This window comes from Lissotriton helveticus, chromosome 1_2 (genome assembly GCF_964261635.1).
Source record: "Lissotriton helveticus chromosome 1_2, aLisHel1.1, whole genome shotgun sequence".
NCBI lineage: Eukaryota > Metazoa > Chordata > Amphibia > Caudata > Salamandridae > Lissotriton > Lissotriton helveticus.
The window spans coordinates 426721973-426745692 of record NC_136058.1 but is presented as its reverse complement, the minus strand read 5'-3'; the positions used below and the strand labels follow the sequence as shown (position 1 = coordinate 426745692).

General features: G+C 46.7%; 1 protein-coding gene across 1 annotated transcript in view; it reads left to right on the top strand.

The window, feature by feature from the left end:
• Positions 1 to 23418, top strand: part of LOC144804947 (uncharacterized) — a 42948-nt gene extending 19530 nt beyond the window's left edge. Inside the window, exons 3-6 of the mRNA XM_078671934.1 lie at positions 1690 to 1759; positions 16001 to 16170; positions 16266 to 18868; positions 23153 to 23418. Coding sequence (XP_078528060.1) covers positions 17467 to 18868; positions 23153 to 23418 — 1668 coding nt within the window. The 5' untranslated portion in view covers positions 1690 to 1759; positions 16001 to 16170; positions 16266 to 17466. The remainder of the gene's footprint in view (positions 1 to 1689; positions 1760 to 16000; positions 16171 to 16265; positions 18869 to 23152) is intronic.
• Positions 23419 to 23720: the final 302 nt, after the last annotated feature.

Below are 23720 nucleotides of genomic sequence, written 5' to 3'. Positions count from 1 at the left end.
GGAGCCTGCTGGCGCTGCCGCGGTCCACACTCGCTGAACCATCTTGGAACCTGCTGGCGCTGCCGCGGTCCACACTCGCTGAACCATCTTGGAACCTGCTGGCGCTGCCGCGGTCCATCTTCCCCGTAACCACCTTGGAGCCTGCTGGCGCTGCCGCGGCCCAACTTCTAGAGACCCCCCAGCTCGAGGATTGAGAGCTGTGCGTAGGGTCTCCTTGCAACCGACCATCTTTGAGACTGTCCCGCTACCTTGCCCTTGTTACGAGACTTTACAGATCTCCGGATCTGCTGTATATATTGAAACGATCCTTACTACCAGATAAAGCTTGAAAATTCTAACTATGTGTGGTGTACATTTGTGGTGGTGGGGTTACTCTGCTGTACGATTCTAGGAGAGGGCCCTCACGTCGGAGGCCCCTCGACATCGCTCGGTCCCTTCTTTGAAGGAGGGGTAGACCTAGGGGTGGTCAGTCAGACACCTTCTGCCTCCCCCGGGTTCGCCTTTCTAACATACAACCAGACTGTATGAATATTTTCAAGGAAGCTAGAAAGCCTACTACTAGAGCATGTTATGCAGCAAATGGAAACGTTTTGTTGCCTATTGTAACAACAACAATATCAACCATCTTGATGCGTTTGTGCAGAATATAATTTGTTATCTGTTGCATTTAGAGCAATGTGGATTCACTTACACATCCATTTGTTTACACCTGGGAGTCGTAGCTGCACACTTGCAAAATAGACAACACCTATCTCTCTTCAGAGTACCAGTGATTAAAGTCTTCATGGAAGGATTAAAAAGGGTTATACCGCCAAATATTCCCCCTGCTCCAGAGTGAAACTTAAACATAGTTCTTCCAAGGCTAATGGGCCCGCCTTTTGAACCAATGCACAAATGTCCGTTACAATTCCTGTCATGGAAAGTTGCTTTCCTCAAAACGATAAACTCACTAAGGAGAGTTGATGAACTTCAGGCATTAACTATGCAAGAGCCCTTCTTTCAACTTCACAACGATAGAGTGGTTCTACGTAAAAATCCTAAATTTCTCCTTAAAGTAGTTTCTGTTTAGTGGCAATTCATGTGCAATATCAAATTAAAATAACATATCATTAGCATTTTCATTATTAATTTAACCATCGTAATTCTTGTATAGAATGTATGTGCTGCAATGATAATAGAGCAAAAGACACACAATTGATGGACGGAATGCAGAATAAATCAAAACATTCACCCCCAGTCAAGAGATCTGGGTTAAATCCATCATTATTTTGCTCACCATGCCACCCCAGTTTAGACGTGGCCATATGCAAATCAGTCTTGACCCTGTGCCTCATGGGAACAGTCCAGTCCGAACTGCAATGATAATAGAAGCAGATAAAAGTAGTTAGAAAAATAGGCACATTGAACATAATAAATAGTTCCACTATCTTTCTAAAACAATGTACATATGCAAGCATAGAACAACTGTATATAGCATTTTCCTACTATGCTTTCCCGTGTGTGTGTGTCTGTTGGTCTCTGTGTTTCTGTCTCCCATTCCCTGTAGGGAAAGTATGTAGCTCCCTGTTGTAGAAGAGTCGGTCAAGAGGGAGCACACTGCATTGAATAGTTTCTTGGTATGCACTTTTTATTAGTATTACAGGAAATCACAATGATTGATTGTCTCTGTTATATTCTTCTTTCCCACAGGGTCTTCTTCTTCAGTCCCTTAGGTGAGCCTCGGCTGCCGTCGTCCCTCGGACAGAAGGAAAAGACTCAGGTAAGTGTTTTTGCTTTATGGTTAAGTCAAGGGAGGATGTGAGGGATAAATAATAGCTATGAATGAATGTGAAGGGAGGGTGTAGAGGTTGGAGCAACCAAAAGAAAAAGAGTAGCCGATGATTTCTGCTCTTCTCTTTGTTTCCGTCTCACTTATTTCCTTTTCCCTGGGTCCCTTTTACCCCTCAGCCTCCCCTCCCGTCCCTCTCTTACTCAGCCCCTTTCCAAAAACCCCGTAGACGCCCACGCACCTGTAAGAGCCACGTCCCTCCGGGGCCATGGTGTGGTGACTCCGCGTCCTTCAGTGAGGTCTGGTCATCTGCTTCGGCTTTCCCTCCTCCGCCAGGTTCGAGTGTTCTGCTCGCCGACAAGCTGTGACCTACCCTGGGCTCTAGTTCTCTCTCTCGTAAGGCTGTTAGTCCTTCTCTGTCTTTCCGGTCTCCCCCCCCCCCCCTAGTTTCTCCGCCTCGCGTTCCGGTTCCGCGTGTAGCTGTACCAATTACTGACCAACCTGACATGCTCGCCGCCCCCGCCTTCTTCAAATGTGTATCCTCTGATGTCCATCCTTAGACTCCGGCTTAAAGGGGCCGCCTGCCGATTTCCCTCTCTCCACTTCTTGATGACAGCAAAGCAGACAACTGGTAAAAGGGGACTGTGAATATAGGAGGGGAGAAATATATAAAGGGATGGCATGGCACTCCTTATCCTCTATCCCATCGTCTACCACAGGGGCTACCTGACACACCCCACCCCCAGACGCACCCAAAAATAGCTTATCCTAAAAACCCACCTACCAAAAACAAGACACCAAACAAAAGGAAAATCTTAAGAGCTTCAGGTGATGTCCCTAGTGTCTGATTACTGGTGTTTGTTTAGGTTTACAGGAGTCCAGATGTTACATAGCAAACCTTGTCTATGCATGCTGTCTATTTTTCATTCATTATTGTAGTATTTATGAAATCCACTCATCCCGAGCCAGAAGGTAGATGTATTTGGCTACAGTTGTTTATATAGCGCCAGACTAGATCAGGTCTGTGTCTCCTGCTCCACAGCTTGTACCCGTAAAAGTGCATCAATGTTTCCTTCCCTTGGAAGCAAATCCACTTGTATTCCAGTGTAAGCATATTTATTCTCATAGAATCACTTTCGAAATCCTCTGTTCCGCAAGTAAATTTAAATTCAGTCTGCCCCAATTCATTTTGGGGGTTCTCCCTTCATCAGGGTGCGCATGTGAGGAATCTATGTTGTATGTTGTGTGCGGAAAATAGTGACATATGAATTAACTTGCAATACAATCTAATCCTACAGATACATACATTAATAGTTTACTGCATGTCCTGGTAGAGCCTAACCGCATGTCTGCGTTTGTGTTATACCAGGGTCTTCGCCTTTTCGATAGTGAGAGCTACTTCTGATCGAGGAGAATCATCCTGATCTACTGCCTATATTACGTGGCTTAGCTAAGGGTAGATGAATGCCAAGCAACTTAATTGCGCCCCTAGAGCGCCCGGTCCTGCTGCAATGAGCACATATCATTTGTAGCACTGGGTTAGGAAAGGTTTACCTGTAGGGCCCCTAAGCCTTTGTAGCACTGTTAGGTTTACCTGCGGGACCCCAAGCATTTATAGAACTGGTAGGAACGGTGCATCTGTGGGGTCCCCAGGGACGCATTATGTTCATTTTATTCTTATTAACGAATCCCATCTGAGAGGTGAGTGTTTCACTGAGGGTTGTGGCCTCTTAGTCATGCAATACATGGGATGGCATTGTTCTCTCTGAGTGAGTGTGAAGACAGAAGACTTCTATTATCTGGTGAGTTGCCCTCCTGTTCATTGGCTCCTGTCCAGATCCTGGCCCTGCTTTAACAATTCAAGATTAATGTTCAATAGTGGCAGTCACAGTATAAGGACTGTGAGCAAGGCCTGCTGTAGAGTTTTCGCTGTCCTAGGAAAAATGTCTCAATGTAGGAAAGGGCCTGTTTTGGACATGGTTAGCCTTCACTTTTTACCTGGAAAATGATATCGTTTTTACTGGAAGTGCACAGGGTCCCTGCCAACCAGGTCCCCTGAGCCAGATCTCCTTCCCTTAAGTGTACCTGTCGTTTCCACGATTGTCACCCCATTAGCTCACTTATAAGTCCCTTGTAAAAGATACCTCTGGTACCAAGGGCCTTGTTGTTAAAGAGGGTCTCTAAAAGCTGCAGCCCAAATTATGACACCCTAAGGGACGCCTCGCCAAGCACATACATACATACACACTGCCACTGCAGCTGTGTGTCTTGGTGTAGACAAAAATGAAGAGTCGACGTGGCACACATCCCTGTATGCGATGCCCATAGGGACTGTCTGAGATGTAGATAAGACACCCTTCTAGCAGGCCTTATAGTGCACGCTGCTTTAGGGATATCTCCTGTGAGGGCATATCTGCATGAGCAGATATGCCCCTGCAATATCCTTGTCGATTCCGGGATATTGCAAGTGACCAGGGAAACTCTATAGCAAGTACGTTGGCTGGACACTTGTCATTACGAGTTCCACTGCTCCATGAAGGTTTCACTGAAATATGGGATATTTGCTACCAAACATCTCAGCTTAATAAACCTGTGCCGATTGCAGTGTCCAATTTATTAAAAATTGCACACAGAGTGCCCCTTAGAGGTGTCCCCGAAGATCTACCAATCCTTAGTGTGGTCATCGACTGGCCTGAGCCAGCCTGCTACCACCAGACAGTATCCTGTCCTCTTGGGGAGAGTGCCTGTGCACTCTGATGTCGAGAACAATGCCTTTCCTGTGTGGAGGTGCTCACACCTCCCCCTGGTCAGGCAGAGCCATATGTGGCAACGATTTTCAAAGGCCTTGCCGCCTTAGTAATGCGACCCCAGCCTCTCCTGTTAGAGGGAGCAAGCGATCTTCCTGTCCTCACCCCCTTTTAGGCGCAAGGACAGGTGGGAAACCTTAGATAGAACAGGAGGTGCCCCCGCGCTCCCTCTGTCAACTCCACCCCCCAAGTGCTAGAGGCGAGGTGAAGTACACTTTGTAGTTCCCACTATCTTGAAGATGATGGGACTTATCCAATCAGGGCTAGGACTGTGTCCCCTTCCCACAGGAGGTGGGCATGATAGAGGGTATAGACACCCCAGGAAAGGGGCCCATTAGCCTCTACCTGTCACTGCCTTGTAACACCCTTAAATCAAGATTTTAGGTGGCATCCCCAGACCCTGAATTTCAGTTCTTGGCGACCTAAGAATAGCCGGGCACTGCGGCCTTCTCTGCTGGTGAGGATCTGTGGAGAACTATGGACTTGCAGCCCAGCGACCTCCAGAACCTTGGGAGGACTACCTGCCTTCAATAAAGGGCAATCTAGTTTTGTGTAGTGGGATTTGGCCAGGGAGTGTCAGAACAAGCCAAGCTATGTTACTCACTCTATATTGGCAGACTTTGTGTTTTTGGTCTAATCACTCTCACTAATGTGCCCCGTATTTTCGGTGTCAACACTATCGATTGAGCACTAGTTCAATAAAAAGAGTTTTACAAAGTACCTGTGTCTTGGCAAGATAAGCAGTGTGCAGGTCATTTATTCAATCGAGTCTGTTGTTGAGCTCTGAGTTCAAGCTGCCCTTTAATGTAAACAGGGTAATTGATTTGGCAGTATCAGTATCTGCAGTTAAATTAGACAAAAATGAGTTCTAAATGCCACCTGCCTGGCATCCTGAATGGCCTCCACCCAATCGCCATCGCGAAGCTTGCCTAGATCCCTCTCCCTCACAGCTCTCTGCGTCCCCAAGGGATCCAGAGAATTGTAGATCAACTTCCTATACATGGTTGAGATTGCTTTTTCGTCCGGGATTAGTTAGCAGCAGGTCCTCCAGTAGGGATGCATCAGGCAACTACCCCCCTTCCCGGATGTGACTTTGCAGAGCGTGGCCACCTGCAAATGTCAGAACTGTTTTTAGTCGCCTAATTTATACTTTTGTTGTAGGATCGTGAAGGACACAAGTGTCCCCTCCACACATCGCCCGGCCGTTCTAAGCTAATCAATCCCCATTTTATGAAGCCCTGCAATCCTCCCACTGCACTTAAGAGATCACCATCTTACACTGGAGTCATTTCAGTCAGCTTACCTTCCCAGCCTAAATACTTGGTAGCCTCTTTCCACACCCTTACCAATGTTTGGGTATGAGTAGGTAGGGTGCACTCATACTTTCTTCGATACAGCAGCACCGGGGTGGGGTAACCTCTCTTGCCCATGGCCAATCTATCTACCCGGTAAGCAGGATCCTCACAGTCCGCAATAAACCCAGTTGTTGACTGCCACCAGCTTCGTGGCCCAGTAATACTTGTGAATACTCTGGACCGCCAGTCCACCTTAATAAACTCCCCTCTGCACCTTACTCAGCGTGACGTGCCGCCATCCCACAACAGAAGCTGAAGTTCTCAGACTACCTTTTGAAAAAAAATGTCTGGTGGGATCTTAAAGGACATTTTTTGCACAATGTACAGGAGACCCTGGAGCGTCATCACTTCAAATAGGGCCACCTGGCCCAGTAAGGAGATCGTCCGCAAGTGTGGGGCATCCCAGCGAAGACGGTCTAATTTCGGAAGTATGTTCCTGCCTCTGCTCTCTTGTAATGAACACAATCAAATATTTAAAGCCATGTAGTGCCACCCTAACTGGGCACCTAGACTGCAGCCGCAGGGTCCCTGCCACCAGCAGGAATATTAAGGACTTCTTCCAGTTGATATTATATCCTGATCAACTGGAATACCCCATATGAGAGGTCGTGGTGAACCCAAACAAGTGTGAAGAGCATAGGAGACAAGGAACATCCCTGTCGACGGCAAAGACTCTGTAGACTGTATTATTGACGCGCATGCGCGCTAGAGGAGCCACATACAAGAGCTTAACAGCAGCGCCACTGGTTCAGCAAAGGAATCTGCTATTACATATGGTACTCCATTAAGGTGTCAGATTTAAGCGCGTTCCCTGGTGTGGCATAAAGCCCGGTTGATCAGGATGACCACTGTTACAATTACTGTCCGCAGGCAGATCCCCAGGGTGTTTGCAAGGACCTTAATCACAATATTAAGCGGGGAGATAAGTCTATAAGACCCACACTCAGTTGCCGGTTTGTCCTTTTTGGGATGACCGCCACCTCAGACGTTCTTTGGTCCTCCGGGAGACACCCTTATTTTCATATACTCTGGAGGTACTCCCTGATTTTATCCACCATGCTTTTATATAATTCTAAAGGGAGCTCATCAGGTCCAGTCGCTTGCCCTGTTTCCAAGGTTCCTATTGTCTAATTTATTTAGTCTACTGTCAGGTCTTGGTCTAGTGCGTCTAGGTCCTTATTTGTTAGCATTGGCAGGGTCAGGTCTTTCCCTAAGTCTCTCCCAGTATTTCCGTCCCCCTGTTGTCTGTGTCCTCAAGGATCCAGTTCCGTCCTTTGTCTTGTCTCTCTAACCATGTAAGCAACTCATTGGCTTTATCACCGACATCATAGAGACAATGCTGGGTAGCCAGCGCATGAGTGCCCGCTATTTTCCATTAGTGCTCTTAATGTGTGCTGCTTCAGTTGATGGTGCAATGGGAGAGAAACTGATTCCCCACTTGCCAAGCGAACCTCCAGGAAAGCACATTCCTTGTCCTGAGCCTCGCACTTCAATTTACGTTCCTTCGACATTCTCCCAATCAAGGCTTGTGTCTGGCCTCAAATCACTGCCTTGAATTCACCCTATAGCATGCAAGCTGATTCAACAGGCCGCCCATTCTCCTTAAAATAGAATTCTGCTCTATCTCTCATACAAGCTTTGAACGTCTTGTCTTTTAAATATCACGGATCAACCCTTGGGGGTAGCATGAAGGCCACAACCGGACCATCGAGGTGCACCTCCACCAGCGAATGGTCTGAGATTCCCCCTGCTATGTGTGCAGCGGTGCTAAAATCAACTTTATGGCCAGTCTGGGTGAAAGGATGATGCAGGCATGCCAGACTACAATGTGCTGCAGACAGGTGCGTCTGGTTCTGATACCCTCTTCTCCTCTAAGGGCATTTAGGAGTATCATGAATATAGTATAGGTGCAGTTCTGTCACTCCAGTCACCCCAATGCGTATATGCTCTGTCGTAAGTGTCTTATCCTTCCACAGGATGAGTTAGTCTTGTCTGGGTCTCTTTCCTGTTTCCCGGCACTTGAATGGCACGCCTGAGCACTCGAGAGAGCAATGACCCACCAGCAGACTATTGTGGAGCGCTTTTATCCTGGATGTAAGGCTGCATACAGTAGGGCACCCACTCTGTCTTTTCTTTGCAGTTGCCTGAAGATCAGCAGTCCCAAGGTAGCAGTCACACCTGGCCTGTCGGTAAGTGCAGCTCCTGTGGAGGCCCGGCCGTCAGCAATTGAGCCCACACTGTGGCCGGCTGGACCACAGGCGTAAGCTCAGACATGGTGTTCGAACCTGGAGTAGTTGTAGTCCCTTATGGGCCTCTGACACAGAGTAGTAGGAAATTCAGCAGCTTAGAGCCCAACACAGGCTCTCCAGGAAGTCAGTAGATTCAGACCCTGTTGTGTTAGGAATTTGGCAAATGCAACCTTGAACGGGGTGTTGGCAGCTCACAATCGTCCTACTGGGCCTCAACAATCACGTTGTCGTAGAGTTTTATTTTCTGCCTTGAACTGCTGGGAGAGTCTTGGCAAGGCGGGGTCCCTCAGACTAGCTGGTCCTGCTGAATGGCTTTCCGGCCCACCCTACAAATACCGAGGATGTGTCGGACCTTGCTTCTTCCAGGACAGCCTTGTCCTCCTGCTGGATAGTCAAACTCCCTTCCCTTTCATACCAGACAGGCAGGCTTCTAGGCAGACTTTTAGGCTCTTCAAGACCGGTACACAGCTTCTCCATTAAGTAATTCAGCCTGCAGGTGATGTCCCTTCAACTTAGATAAACTGTCAGGCTGACACCATCCCTGGTATCACAGCAGGCACCTGAGTACTTTGTAGAGCACATTATTCCTTGGTAACAGAGGACTTCAAACTGGGGCATTAATGAGGGATAGATGGTCCCACTTGCATACACAACTGGCAGGCAGGAGATGCGGTTTACTCTGTCGCACTCTCACATTTCATTTATGCTATGCACACCAACACCCTAAACACACACTTGATGATAGTGCAAAGTCTGGGCACAGGCATAGAAATGGAGCATTCCATGGGTGTGTCAGTAGGACGCCACTCCACTGACCATGATGCAAAGATCGCATCAGGCTATTGATCCTTACAACAGGGTGCATTGCCACCACCGCTCTAGCTGTTAAACCCATGACAGTCCTCTGACTTAAATAAGGGCACACTTGGTGTGACCCTCCAGGTCGCAGGACCGGTCCAAGACCTCTCATAGTCCCTTGTTAGAAGTTGCACAGTACTGGAGTGGCAGAAAAATCTCATGTAATTGTTTTTTTTTTACTTTGTGGTACATTTACCCCAGTAACGTGCAGTCACAAGTTTGACGCCATGGACAGGGGAGTTGCCACGAGGCACAGATTCTTCTGCCTGTCAAACCACATGCCATTCACTATTTCATAGTGTTTTTCTGCTTTTGTTTACCACTAGTTTTAGGCAGATGGTAGATAAATGCATGTGATTGGTTGGGGGGCGATGGGTGAATCAGGGGAGGGAAGGGTAAAGAAATGTCTAACAAGGGGAAGAATTGTGTGTTTCCCATAGTTTGTAAAACAAAACAGCATAAGTCTTGACTGCTTCTGCTGCACCCAGAGTCTTGTGCGTCTTTTCAGTCTAATTTTCCTGTCTGGAAAAAAATTGTGTCCTGTTTTTCTGCACCCGGTACATCCAGGTGCAGAAAACCCAACAACTGGTAATCAGGTGGAATAAAATGAGCACATGAAAGTACTCCTTAATTTCATTGCTCTTGATTCATACTCTGGACTATAGTTGAGGGATATGTCTAGGCATAGTCCTCTCAGCACACAATAGATTTGCTTGAGGCAGAGGCCAAAACTCAAAAGTCAGGACACCAGATACAAGTAGGTGGTACCTCAGGGCAGGGGGAAACGCCTGTTGTCCATGGAGGGGAAATGCCCGTCCCAGAAATCTACATTAAAAATTAATAAATAGAGGAGGAGCTACGCGGGCATCCAAGATGGTTGCGTGAGCACAGAGCTCCCCGGACCCATGCCGCCCCTCATGATTATCCAGGCTTCATCCTGACTTCATCGACGGGCCTTTGTTCGCTAATCCTAGCTGATCGTCGAACTCTTTGAAAATTCGAAATTGGACTTCGGGGTCCACTTTTACTCCGTTTCTACATTCTGAGGCCCACCCCGAGACGGACCGGGGGTTCGGGTTTGGAACAGGCCGTGGAGCAGTCGATCAACAACGGCCACCAGGGTCCCCACAGGGTCGGCCCCTCCTGAGTTTCGGTTTCGGTTTCCTGGCTCGACTGGCAGGGGCGCGGCTTCTTCTTATTCACGACTGGCCCGTTGCTCTCTCTCCTGTGTGGGGTTCCCTGGCCACCTGCACCCGGCTCTGTCTACTTTTGTTTGCAAAGTCTGGACTTGGTCTTACTGATTCTTTGGACATTTCCACCCGGCCATTTTCACAAGGTCGCAGGGACCCCTTCGGGGTCCCTTTTCCAAGATGGCCACTGGCCTGCCTCTCGAGAAGCGGAAGACTAAGGCGCCTCAACGGGGCGGTCAGCAGCAGACCAACACCATGGATCACTACGCACATGCCAAGGGATCGCCCGGTGCTGTGAGCCGTGTCTCGGACACTTCTAAGACCCTCCTCCCAGAGGCCTCGGACACGTCATTGTAGGATGTTATGGGAGCCATTGCCGCCATGCAGGCCTCTATGGGGCAACAATATGAGGCCTTGGTGACCAAGATCGACACGATGGCCATCGATATCACGCTGATTATAGCGGATCTTTCGAAAACTAACGAAAGAGTGGAATCGTTGAGGCTGAAAACTTCTAGTTTGGTCACCGATGTCTCGGATGCCCAAGCGGAACTTGGTAACCTTCGGTCCTCACACGACCTCATGGCTCGCCGTCTTGAGGATTACGAAAATAGGGCCCGCCGCAACAATGTACGCCTTATTGGTGTTCCGGAGGGTTCCGAGACTGAAGGGGCTGATCTCCTGGTTGAAGACCTGATATCCAACCACTTGGCCCCCGGGGGACTTAGTAAATTCTTTGCGGTGGAACGTGCTCATCGTGTTCCCAGCGGGAAGGCTAAGCTGGTTCCCCTCCGAGGCCCATCATCGCGAGGCTGTTCCATTTTCGTGATCGGGACGCAGTGCTGCAATCTTCCCGGGACAAAGGACCGGTGAAATTTGAGAATGCCTCCATTTCCTTTTACCCTGACTATTCGCCTCTTGTCCAGAAGCAGAGACTTGGATTTCAAGGTGTCAAGAGGCGGTTACGAGACTTGGGCTTGAAGTACTCCTTACTGTTTCCTACCAGGCTGAGGATTGTGTATCGGGAACGTACTTTCTTTTTTGACCGCCCTAGTGATGTCAGTGACTGGCTTGATACTCTGCCTGAGGGTCGGGATCGCTCCGGATACCCTGGCGGCGCTGATGGAGGTGTGGCCGAGTGATGACCTCGTCGGTGGACCCCGTCGTCTGGACTTTTGTCTGCTGTATCAGCTGAGTTTGTCCTTGGAACTTATTGTACCTTGATCGGCCCGGGGGTAGCGGGGGGTGAACGGGGACTCTTCCTCCTCCTGGGTTCTTAGCGTAGTTTAGTTTAACTATGGGGCGACAGGCACACTGCAAGTTGGGGTGGCTTCTTAGTCTTATGCAGGGGTGCAGGGTGGGGGGTTTGTCATGGGTGAGTTTAGGGGTGGGGGGTGTTTGTGTGTTTTTGTTTCTTCACGAGGCGTCGTATTGATTGTTGTGTTCTATGTGGGTCTTGCTCCTTTCACGCATTGGGGATGGGGACGGTGAGTTGAGACTTTTATCCTGGAACGTCAATGGTTTGGGAGATAGGATTAAACGGGGTATTGTTTTGAGGTACCTTAGGCGGCACTCCCCCGATATAGTCCTCTTGCAAGAGACCCATCTGATAGGTAACGCTTGTCAGGCTCTTAACCGACGTGGTTACCGCCTAGTGGCCCACGCGGGGTTTACTTCTGGGTCAAGGGGGGCTGGCATCCTTCTTAGGTCTTCCCTCCCTTTTGCTGTTGACGAGATCAAGCTTGATGATAGGGGGCGCTACGCCATGCTCACTGGGAGGTGGGAGGGGAAGACCTTGTCCATACTTTCGGTCTATGTTCCCCCTGGCCTACAGACCTTAACCTTCGCTGACTTGTGTGGTGTCCTTTTGGGTCTTCCTGAAGGGCTTCTAATCATGGGGGGGGGGGACTTTAATTCTGTTGTCTCTGGCGCTTTGGACCGACATCCACATAGAGACCTGCCTATGGCGCACATGTGGCTTAGCGACTTGTTAGAGACCTTCGGGCTTGTTGATGCTTGGAGGTTGCTGCACCCCACGCAATTACAATACACTTTCCACTCTGGGGCCCATGGCAGTTTGTCCAGGCTTGACTATTTTTTATTGCCCGCAGTTCAGTCCACCGCTATCAGGGAACTTCGTCTGCTTCCTAGGGGAATCTCGGATCACTCCCCATTGTGGCTCCGCTTTGAGGTTGGTGTGGGGATTGAGGGTAGAGTGGCTCCGATTAACCCGTGGTATCTTCATGACCCCCTGATTCGTTCCAGCCTTGTTACAGCCATTGAGAATTACTTTGACGAAAATGTGGGGTCTGTCTCATTGTCTATCTCGTTGTGGGAGGCCTTTAAAACTGTGATCCGTGGGCAGTCCTTATCCCTGATTGCTGCTGCGAAGAAGGCTTCTGCTGGAGAGGTGGTGCGGGTGGAATCCGAGATTGCTGCCTTGGAGGATGATCTCAGTCTTGGTGTAACTAGCGTAAAGTTGCACTCCCTTGCTTTGAAACAGGCGGAATACAAGGCTCTTGTTACGGATGCAGCGAAAGTGATGTACAGGGAGCAGCAGGGGCGATTGTATGACGTTGGTGATAAAGCGGGCAAGTTGTTGGCTTGGTTGGATAAGAAGGAGAGAGTGAATCGTGTTGTACCAGTGTTGGAGAGACTTGATGGTGAGTGTGTCACGGACCCTGTTGGGATCGTTCAGTGCTTTGCGGACCACTTTGGGACTGTGTACACCTCAGTCTGTGATCGAGACGAGGAAGACTCTTGTTTATTGTTACGGGATATCGCTTTGCCTCGCCTTTCTGATTTAGATAGGGACCTTCTGGATTCCCCGTTCACTGTGGATGAAATCGCAGTGGCGATCCGTTCACTTCGTTCGGGTAAGGCGCTTGGCCCCAATGGTTTGCCTATCGAGCTGTACAAGCTACAGCCCGACAAAATTGCGCTTCATTTAAGGGACATGTTTCTAGAGGCCTGGGAGTCGGGCTCCCTTCCTTTGGACCAACGGCTTGCCACCATTGTTGTTATTCCTAAAGAGGGTAAGCCTCGGGACCGCTGTACCTCCTACAGGCCTATCTCTTTGCTCAACGCCGAACCCAAGATATTGGCAAAGACACTGGCTAACAGATTGGTCACTGTGATCGGAGACCTGATCCATCCGGATCAGTCCGGCTTTATCCCGCATCGCAACACTGCTTTAAACCTGCGTAGACTACACGGAGTTCTCGCGAGAGTTGGGGCGCTTACAGAACCAGCCATTTTGGTCTCTCTAGACGCTACCATGGCCTTCGACACGATCGAATGGCCCTACCTGTGGGCGGCCCTCTCGAAATTCGGGTTTGGGCCGGGCTTCATAGCCTGGGTGAAGCTCCTTTATGAGACTCCCCTAGCCCAGGTAGTGGTTAACGGACGAGTCTCTAGCGTCTTTGAGCTTGGACGGGGTACCCGGCAGGGCTGTCCGTTGTCTCCATTGCTCTTTGCTCTCGCTCTTGAACCGTTGGCGGAATGGCTCCGTTGGGAACCGTCCATGCGGGGCATTCGATGATCCCCTGATTTCGAGGATCGCGTCTCCTTGTACGCAGACGATATGCTCCTATATCTTACGTCGCCGCAGAAATCCCTCAATGTGCTTTTTGACGTGCTTGCTTCCTTCGGCAAGAACGCCGGTCTCATGATCAATTGGGCTAAATCCTGCGTCTACGTTTTGGCAGGAGATCTTCCTCCGTTGCCGGGTAGATTTCCAATCCCGGTGGCGAGGACCGGTTTTAAGTACTTGGGGATTTATATTTCCTTGGATCCCGTAATGCTCTATGATCTTAATCTGTTGCCCCCTCTTCAGCGACTTAAACTTGATGTAGCTCGCTGGCGTAGGTTGCCACTGTCGCCCCTTGGCAGAGCGGCGCTCTTTAAAATGATGTCTTTGCCCCGTTTTTTGTACGCGCTACAGAACTCCTTCGATCCTATTCCCTCCAGCTACTTCCGTGAAGTGGAAAATTTGCAGAGACAGCTTGTCTGGGACGGACCTGCTCGTATCGCCCTCTCCAAGCTCACGCTTCCATGGTTTGATGGTGGCATAGCCCTCCCAGACATCAGACGTTATTACTGGGCGTCCCAGCTCAGCGCAATCAACCATGCGACCTACGCTCCGGGCCCGGCCCCGGCTTTTTCCATGGATAGGCTTATCCTTCCGGGAGGGTCTTTCAGTAGAGCACTGTACTCTGGGGTCCGCCGTGGAGCACTGACCGGTCCCACTAAGATCGCTGTGAGAGTGTGGCACGATGCGACTGCGGCCTTGGGCTGCAGTGATAGATTTACTCGAGCCACCCCCCTGTACGATTCGGAATGCTTGGGTTCTCTGTGGCGGACGAAAGGGTTTGATAAATGGGACATGATTGGCATTAGCAAGGTTGGTGACTTGTGGTCGAAGGGGACAGTCAAGTCCTTCGACGCGCTGCGTCTGGAGTATGACCTGGGCGGCACTGAATTCTTCCGGTACGCTCAGGTCCGTCATGCTTTGTTGTCGGTGTTCCTAGTGGGCACCGATATTCCTGAATCCTCCCCGTTGGAAGACCGCATCCTGGATGGACATGTACCCGACAGTACGATCTCCTTAATTTATAAAAAGCTTATTAATAACAGAGCTGATCTACTAATTCGCCTTAGAGACGCATGGTGCTCTGACGGCTTGGAGTTAGATGACAAGGACTGGCAGTCGGCTTTGTCTTCGCCTAAAGAGGTCGCTATCCCTGCCCGACTGCGATTTGTCCAATTGAAGATACTGCACAGAGTGTATGTCACGGGGCCCGGTTTGGTTCGTATGGGATTTTCTGTGGATGGGTTGTGCAAGCGTGGCTGTGGTATGACTGGCACCTTTCTCCACATATTGTGGGAATGCCCGGAGATGGTACGACACTGGGCCAGAGTACATGATGTCATGAGGAATGTTACGGGTGTGTCCCTGCTGCCCGAAGCCAGGCGTTGTCTGCTCAATGTTTGGGAGCCTACTGACTACAATTCCGCACAAACTAGGTGGGCGGCCCTTGGTAACATGGTCGCCAAAAGGGACATTGCTCAGCTTTGGGGTTCACATAGGCCGCCTACCCTTTCCACGTGAAAGGAGAACATGGATTGGTGCATGTTTCGAGAGAAGACTGTATACCTATCCCGGGGACGTCCCAGACAATGGGGTCGTATCTGGAATGCATATCGGGGTAATATCTGTACTCCCCCACACGATTTGTCTACCGAAGTGCCTTTGTCCCCCTAACCTGACGTTCACCTGTTATCCCCGATACATTTGCTGTTTGTCTCCTCGCCTGCCCCTCTTCATGTTTTCATCGATTGTCATATGTTGATTTCTTGAGCTCCGCCCACATGGACCCATGATGATGTGCTATTTATATTTTTTGCCTTGTGAAGTTTTGTTGTTCTTGTATGTCTGTTATTTTCAATAAAAACTTTAAAAAAAATAATAATAAATAGTATCCTTTTTTAAATATCTGTTTGGTGCCAGTGCATATGACTTTAATTTCTGCCTTTGGGATTCTATGTTACAAGTCCATAGGGTGCATGTATCCTTTGTGAGCTTAATAAAATGTTGAAAATTCTATAAATCCTCACTCCTACATCCAAGTACTCCCAGGCTACCATTCTACACTCTGCACTGTCTGAAAAACAGCTCAACATTTTCAAAATTCTGCAACTCTGCATTGATTTGGCTTGTAAATTATATTTTGGGAAATTTTCATGTATTAACTATTTAATTTTAATACTATAGGTGATTGAAATTACTGACGAAGAAAGCAAGATTTAGCACCAGGCAACTGAAGTCAGTGCCATAAGAAGGATTATTTTTGAAAAACTGAAGGACATCCAGCATTCTACGTTTAAACAATTTCCAAAATCTAGGTGTGGCGAGGAAGTGGGAGCTGAGGAAAGTACTATACTGTAAGTGAAGTCTCTAATTTAGTATTTCGTTAACCCAGAGCAAAGCCATTTCTGTGCACAGAATAACGTGCACATAAAACATCATGTAATTCCAGAGAGGAAGCACACACTGCATAAAAGAAAGTTATAACAAAAAGTTTCTCCTGCAAACCATCAAAGAAAAGACGCTGAGAGAAGACTCCGAAGCTGACACGTTAACACCCAAAAGATTGGAAAATCACCTTTGTTCAACAACCGTTTTTAACCAGTTACGCAAGTTTGAGACTATCTGCCTCTGGGTAGAAAACCGCGACCCACTCTGCTCACTCTGGCGAAAACCTTAAAAATTCACCACTTTATTGTGTTCATAACCATCTCAGATTGTTTCCTTTTTATTGTGTACTGTTCTGTAATTCTATGTAAATCGCCTCAACATTATCTGCTGTGCATGAGTGATATGTAAAACTGTTAAAGATAAAAATCGAATAAATGAGCACAGTTGCGCTATAGGTAATGTAAATAAATCCTCGTCTTCAGAACTACAAATCTTAACCTTACACCAAACATAGAAAGGGTAAAAGGAACTGATGTTCTGCGACTAATGATCCACAATAGTACTGTGCACGTTCTAACGCCTTCAGTTACTGCCGTTACGTCAGTGCAAAAAGGTACTTATCAGTTTAATCATTAAATATCAGACTAACACCTTATCACTGCATTGCTAAGAACCTATACGAATAGATTCGAGAAAAACTTCAGTCACAAAATAAGTTGCTGCTGGATAGGCTATAACCTAAAGACTATTATCTACTAAAAACATTTCGACATGTGTTACAGGGCTGCTTCCAGACATATTTTGCTCAATTCAAGTGTTAAGAAGATTACACACAATTTCTTTTAGAGATAAATGCTAAACATTATCTAAACAAGCCCAACTCTAAAATTGGGTTCACTCTTACCGTGGCATATAAGCAAGAGAAAACTAAACATAGAGATATTAACTCTAGGAATACACCTTATAAAAACACGACCTGTGAGAACAAATTCAGTGTTCAAAACCGCCTCAATCAAGGTAAAATAACCTAAGTTGGGGAAAAAAGTTACATGTGCCAAAAAAGATACAGCCATAAATCTTATCTCACAGAATTTGACAGAATGAACACTGGGGAAAACCACTTTCAGTGCAATGTATGCCCAAAAAGTTTCAGGCGTAAATCTTATCTCACTGAACATATGAAAATCCACACTGGGGAAAACCACTCTCCGTGCAAAGTATGACAAAAAAGTTTCAGGCGTAAATCTTATCTTACTAAGCATATGAGAATGCACACTGGGGAAAAACCTTATCAGTGCTCTGAATGCCAGAAAAGGTTTAGTATCAAACCGAGTCTATATCTACATGCATTAACCCACTCTGGGGAAAAACCTTACCAGTGCGCTGAATGCCAAAAAAGTTTCGGCCGTAAATCGAAACTCACTGAACATATGAGAATCCACTCTGGGGAAAAACCTTATCAGTGCTCTGAATGCCAGAAAAGGTTTTGTAACAAACCGATCCTATCTCGCCATGCATTAACCCACTCTGTGGAAAAACCTTATCCGTGTGCTCAATGCCAGAAATGTTTCAGTGACAAAAGAGGACTTACTATACATACAAGGACCCACACTGGGGAAAAACCTTACCAGTGCTCTGAATGCCAGAAAAGGTTTTGTAACAAACCGAGCCTATCTCGACATGCATTAACCCACTCTGTGGAAAAACCTTATCAGTGCTCTGAATGCCAGAAATGTTTCAGTGACCAAAGGAGTCTCACTCGGCATATAAGAACCCACATTGGGGAAAAATCTTTTCAGTGCTCTGAATGCCAGAAATGTTTCAGTGACCAAAGCAGTCTCACTCGGCATATAAGAACCCACACTGGAGAGAAACCTTATCAGTGCTCTGAATGCCAGAAATGTTTCAGTTACAAAATCAGACTCACTGAACATACAAAAGTCCACACTGGGGAAAACCCTTATCAGTGTTCTGAATGCCCAAAACATTTCAAACGTAAATCACTTCTAACTGCACATTTGAGAATCCACACTGGGGAAAAACCTTATCAGTGCTCTGAATGCCCAAAACATTTCAACCGTAAATCTATTCTAACTGAACATTTGAGATTCCACACTGGGGAAAAACCTTATCAGTGCTCTGAATGCCAGAAAAGGTTTAGTTTCAAAGCCACTCTATATCAACATGCATTTACCCACTCTGTGGAAAAACCTTATCAGTGCTCTGAATGCCAGCAATGTTTCAGTACAAAAAGTAGTCTCACACGGCACATAAGAATCCACACTGGGGAAAACCGTTATCAGTGCTCTGAATGCCAGAAATGTTTCAGTGAAAAACGCTCTCTCACACGGCACATAAGAATCCACACTGGGGAAAACCGTTATCAGTGCTCTGAATGCCAGAAATGTTTCAGTGAAAAACGCTCTCTCACGCAGCATATAAAAACCCACACAGGGGAACAACCTTATCAGTGCTCTGAATGTCAGAAATGTTTCATAAACAAATGCAGTCTCACTAAGCATATAAGAATCCACACCGGGGAAAAACCTTATCAGTGCTCTGAATGCCCAAAAGATTTCAGACTTAAATCACTTCTAACTGCACATGTGAGATTTCACACTGGGGAAAAACCTTATCAGTGCTCTGAATGCCAGAAATGTTTCTGTGACAAAATAAGACTCACTCAACATACAAGAATCCACACTGGGGAAAAACCTTATCAGTGCTCTGAATGCCACAAATGTTTCAGTGAAAAAATCAATCTCACTCAGCATATAAGAATCCACACTGGGGAAAAACCTTATCAGTGCTCTGAATGCCAGAAATGTTTCAGTGTAAAAAGCAGTCTCACTCAGCATATAATAATCCACACTGGGGAAAAACCTTATCAATGCTCCGAATGCCAGAAATGTTTCAGTGACAAAGGCAGTCTCACTTACCATATAAGAATCCACACTGGAGAAAAGCCTTATCAGTGCTCCGAATGCCGAAAATGTTTCAGCCAAAAATCTCATCTCACTGAACATGTGAGAATCCACACTAGAGAAAAAAAATTATCAGTGCTCTAAATGTCAGAAAAGATTCAGAGGAAGAGATGGTTAGAAGTGCCATAAGAAAACACACCATCAAAATAATTCAGTGCTCCAAGTGCCAGAAAAGCATCAATTTTAAACGCAATCTCACTCTACATGAGCAGACGCACACAGGGGAAAAACATTACCAATGCGGTGAATGCCAGAAATTCCTATTTGATTGGCACAGCCTCACTAACCAAAAGCGACTCCATACTGATGAAAAACCTTATGAGTGCTCTGAATGCCAGATAAGCTGCAGAGAAAAACGCTATCTCACCATGAGAAACTCCACACTAGAGAAAATCCTTATGCCTTAAAAGCTTGTATCTGAAAGACTGTTCTGCTTCATGAGAGATCCCACTCTGGGGAAAAACCTTAGGAGTGCTCGAAATGCAAGCAGCGTTTTGGTTACAAATTACTTCTCACTTGACATGAGCGAACTCACACGGGGGAATAAAGCCTTATGTGTGTTAAGAATGTCAGATAAGGTTTAGTCTTGAATACAATGTCATTTCACAAGAGAGAATTCACACTGGACTAAAGCCATATACAGAAGGGGAAAGCCAGAAACGTTATACTCAGAAAGGAGATCTCGCTAAACATGAGAAATGCATCCACATGAGGTGAAAAGTAAGGCGTATCTTGAGTTGCAGAAAAGCTTCTAATAACCTGACTTTACATGAGAGAGCACATATTGTACTTGCAATAGGATTCATCAAGAAACTCTTGCAGGATAACTTAGGCTGCCCGCATGCAACCTCTAAAGAAATTTCAGGCCTGGAAATATTTTTAATTGCAACAGAATCCTCAATTTGAGTATCTGAAAGTTACAAAACTCTCAAGGTCTTTACTTTACACAGAGAAGTGTTAGTGCTTGCAAAAATCAAATAATTGCCAACAAAATCACAATAATAATGCCTTAAATTTTACTCCACCCAAAAGGTTTCTACTTACCATTGATTCTTAACATATGACTGATATCTATATTTTCATGATAAGATTAAGCCTATGCAGAGTTCCTCAATGAGGAACTCCGCACAGTGACAAAAAAAGTCTGGCGGTCTACGTGGAGTTCCACGAGCAGCGGAGTATGTAAGGGTCATGCTGTTTGTGGTGATTTTGATCTCCTGGTGTTTGTCCTGCCCACTAAAAATAATTGCGAATGGCACCATGTGCAGCGCAAGAGTGTGCAGCTGCCTCTACTCGAGTGGCAGCTTTGTCAATGCGAAGCATTGAGAAATCCGACGACCCGCTTTGAGAAATCGCCCCAGGAGGTTGATTTTGCTCGCCAACTAGACCATGGCGAGCCCGAGCAAGGAAAAATCTCATTAGGAGGTGGATTTTCCCCGCTCTGGCACATGACGTTGAAGAGCGCAAGCGTCGAAAAAAACCTCGCTACGCTCCATGGAGCGGAGTTTTTAGGAACTATGCGAGCTCCGCGGAGTACGGAAAACTGTGCGAGCAGAGTTCACCACCCAGAATGAGATAATATACGACAGCAGGAAAACATAACCAACCAGTTACTTGCCTTCGATAACGCTCTTTCTGGTGGGTACTCCTTTACCTGAAGATTCCTTACCGTGTGAATATTCCCCACACGCCAGACTGGATCCTCAAACTTTAAAGCACTCCTGCTGCACACAGTAGGAGACATCATGCAGCTCAGTGTCGACATCATTCTGTTCCAGAAGTAACAAGCGTAGACGCATAGAAGTACTTCCCATGCGCACAGTGAACAACTAAGAGGTCTATGAGTTCATTATCTCACTGGTCTGTATCACATATGCAGGCCCTGGTTAGATATTAATTCACCATTTTTTATCATGATTAGAATTCAGATGAGGACTTTTCATTTCCAAAAATTCTAATTGTATTCTTAGCAGCAAGGGTATATATAAATCATTGAGTGATGACTGCGCAGTGCTCAAGATGAAAGTGATATGATGATAAAACAGTCCGATCCACATTTTGTTCACAGAAACAGGGCTGTAAATTGCTTTTGTACAATACAAGTTAAGCAAAGGTGATTCTTAGAAGACATCATTTATATGAAATAGTCCCTGTTTAGTCAATGTTTCAACCATTCCAGTTAATTACCGTGGGCTCATCAGGATGGTAGATCACCGTCTCTCCCATACGCTTCTCACACTATATTCAATACAACCCAGTAAGGATTCTTCTGTATCTCGGGGCAGCGTACCTGGGAGCCAGTGAATCCTCGGCTCGCTGCCAACACGCTCAAGTGTGACTCTTCCTGATGAGACCATCGTCATTGACTGCTTTGTCTGTGAGAAGCTGCACCAGGCCTCCTGTGATGGTGGGCCGGAAGACCTTCACCGCCAAGTGAAATGCTCGCAACAGCTTGATGTGGAGTTGGGTCTCTGCCGGTGACGAGGGTTCCCTAGTCTCTGTCTCCCATATGGCCTTCCCATCCCAGAAGTAATACATCCATTGCCACTGTTAAGTCTGGATGGAATAGGGAGAGGGGTCTGCCACTAAAACAATCTAATTCACTGGAGAAAATGTTGGATGCTACCTACAATAGGGCGAGTCGGTGTCTGGAAGGACACAAAGAGGTTTTGCAGCTGCACCAGTTGTAGAGGCAGGTCACTCAGTGGCATGATGTCCTGGACGTTGCCTTTGTGTGCCATGGCCATGAAAGAACTAAGAGACCTGTGGGGTTTGCAGCAGGGTCTGGTGCTGGCAGAGTTGCAAAACCCTACTGTAGCCAAAAGGGGACGAGATTTGTGTTGAAATTGCATGGCGGAGGCAGAAAGACCCAAGGAATCTGTCTGGGGCCTAGTCCGCTTTCTTGCTTAAAAGGTGAGAGCCATCGAATAGCTTGTCCATTAACGATGCTTGGGTATCTTTAGAGAAGCATATAGACCTAATCCAGGCAATGCACCGAAGTTCCACACTCATGTCAATCGCCTGACCAAAGCAATTGGCTGTGTCCAAGTCACAACATAGTACAAACTTTGCTGCAACACATCTATCCTGAATAGCTTGTGTTTGCCGGCAGAGTTTAGGCCACTAGTTTCCCACAGGGCATGGTTATATTTGGGAACATTGTCATTCAGACCCTCCAGGATATAGCGATGTGCAAAAATAAATCGCCAGTTTTGTATCAAGCCTGCACTTTTCATATAAATGCTAGTGAATGCTACCTCATCCTTGCATTGAGCCAGCGCTCGCCAATGGGCCAATAAAAGGCCTGCCTGCTGTTTTGCATTCATCAATTATTTGATTTTGAGGATATTAAGTGTTTACAACAGGGGTCTTCAACCTTTTCTGAAGTGAGAGCCACTTCTGATTAGAGAAAATCTTGAGGCACTTAAGGCTAATCATCTCGCACATTGTTAACAGACAGTTTGTCAAGTAGGGCCTTTTAGATTGAAGACTAACCATCTGTCTGCGCCTTCCGCACCATGGTACTCCTATGATCTCAAGAAATGCCAAAGAAAATGTAGGCACCAACAGCAATGTTGGAGGAAGAGTTACAGCCTGCTGTTCAACACAGTTAAATCACTTTCATCCTTTGGTTATAAAAATGTAGCAACTCCCAGCCGAAAAGCTGTGATGAACTAACCTAATTCTTTTTTCCAAAGTTAATAAAATATTCCTGAAATTTAATATAACACCAGATAATCTTTAGGAACAGATATAGTGGAGTAATCATACGGTGAATAAACTAACTTACCATTTCCTGGTAATGAGTACATTTACCCCACTTACTGAAGAGAAGGTCTCTAATCTTATCAACACTATGAAATTTGGAGCCCTGCAGATTCTTGCCCTCCATTCAGTTTCAGCTACCATTTCTGCTGATCTCACTTTGTTATTACAATGGTGCTCAAGTCTGGCTTTTTTGCAGATGCATTGAAAAAGGCATCGATTTTGCCACTTCTAAAGACTCCTTCCCTCGATCCCTCAGATGTAAAGAACTACAGACCCAGATTGGTCCTTCCTCTTCCTGCTAAAATGTTTGAAAAGGCCATGAATCAGGAGATCACCACCTTCTTTGAACATACCAACTGTCTGGATCCTGCTCAACATGGGTTTAGACCCTACTACTGTACAGAGTCAACCTTATTGTCAGTAACTGAAGAGATCAGATCCATTGTGGATAGAGGAGATTAATGCGGCCTTGATCCTATTGGTTCTAACAGAACTCCACCAAACATTCCAAGTAGGAGATGTCGCCTGGCGCATGCTTTACAAATCTCCCTCCTAGCCAGCAAAATTAAGTAAAACGCCAGTTTTTGTTGGGGCTCTATCGGGTCTGAAGCTCCCCCCAGTGCAGGAGTAAAGCCAAATAGTATAAGAGTTGGGCTTACCTCCACGATGCGACCCAGGGCTCTAGAGATAGTCTAACCCACACTTGTCCAAAATTCTTGTATCTTGAAACAGGACGCAAATACATGGACATCATCTACATTCTG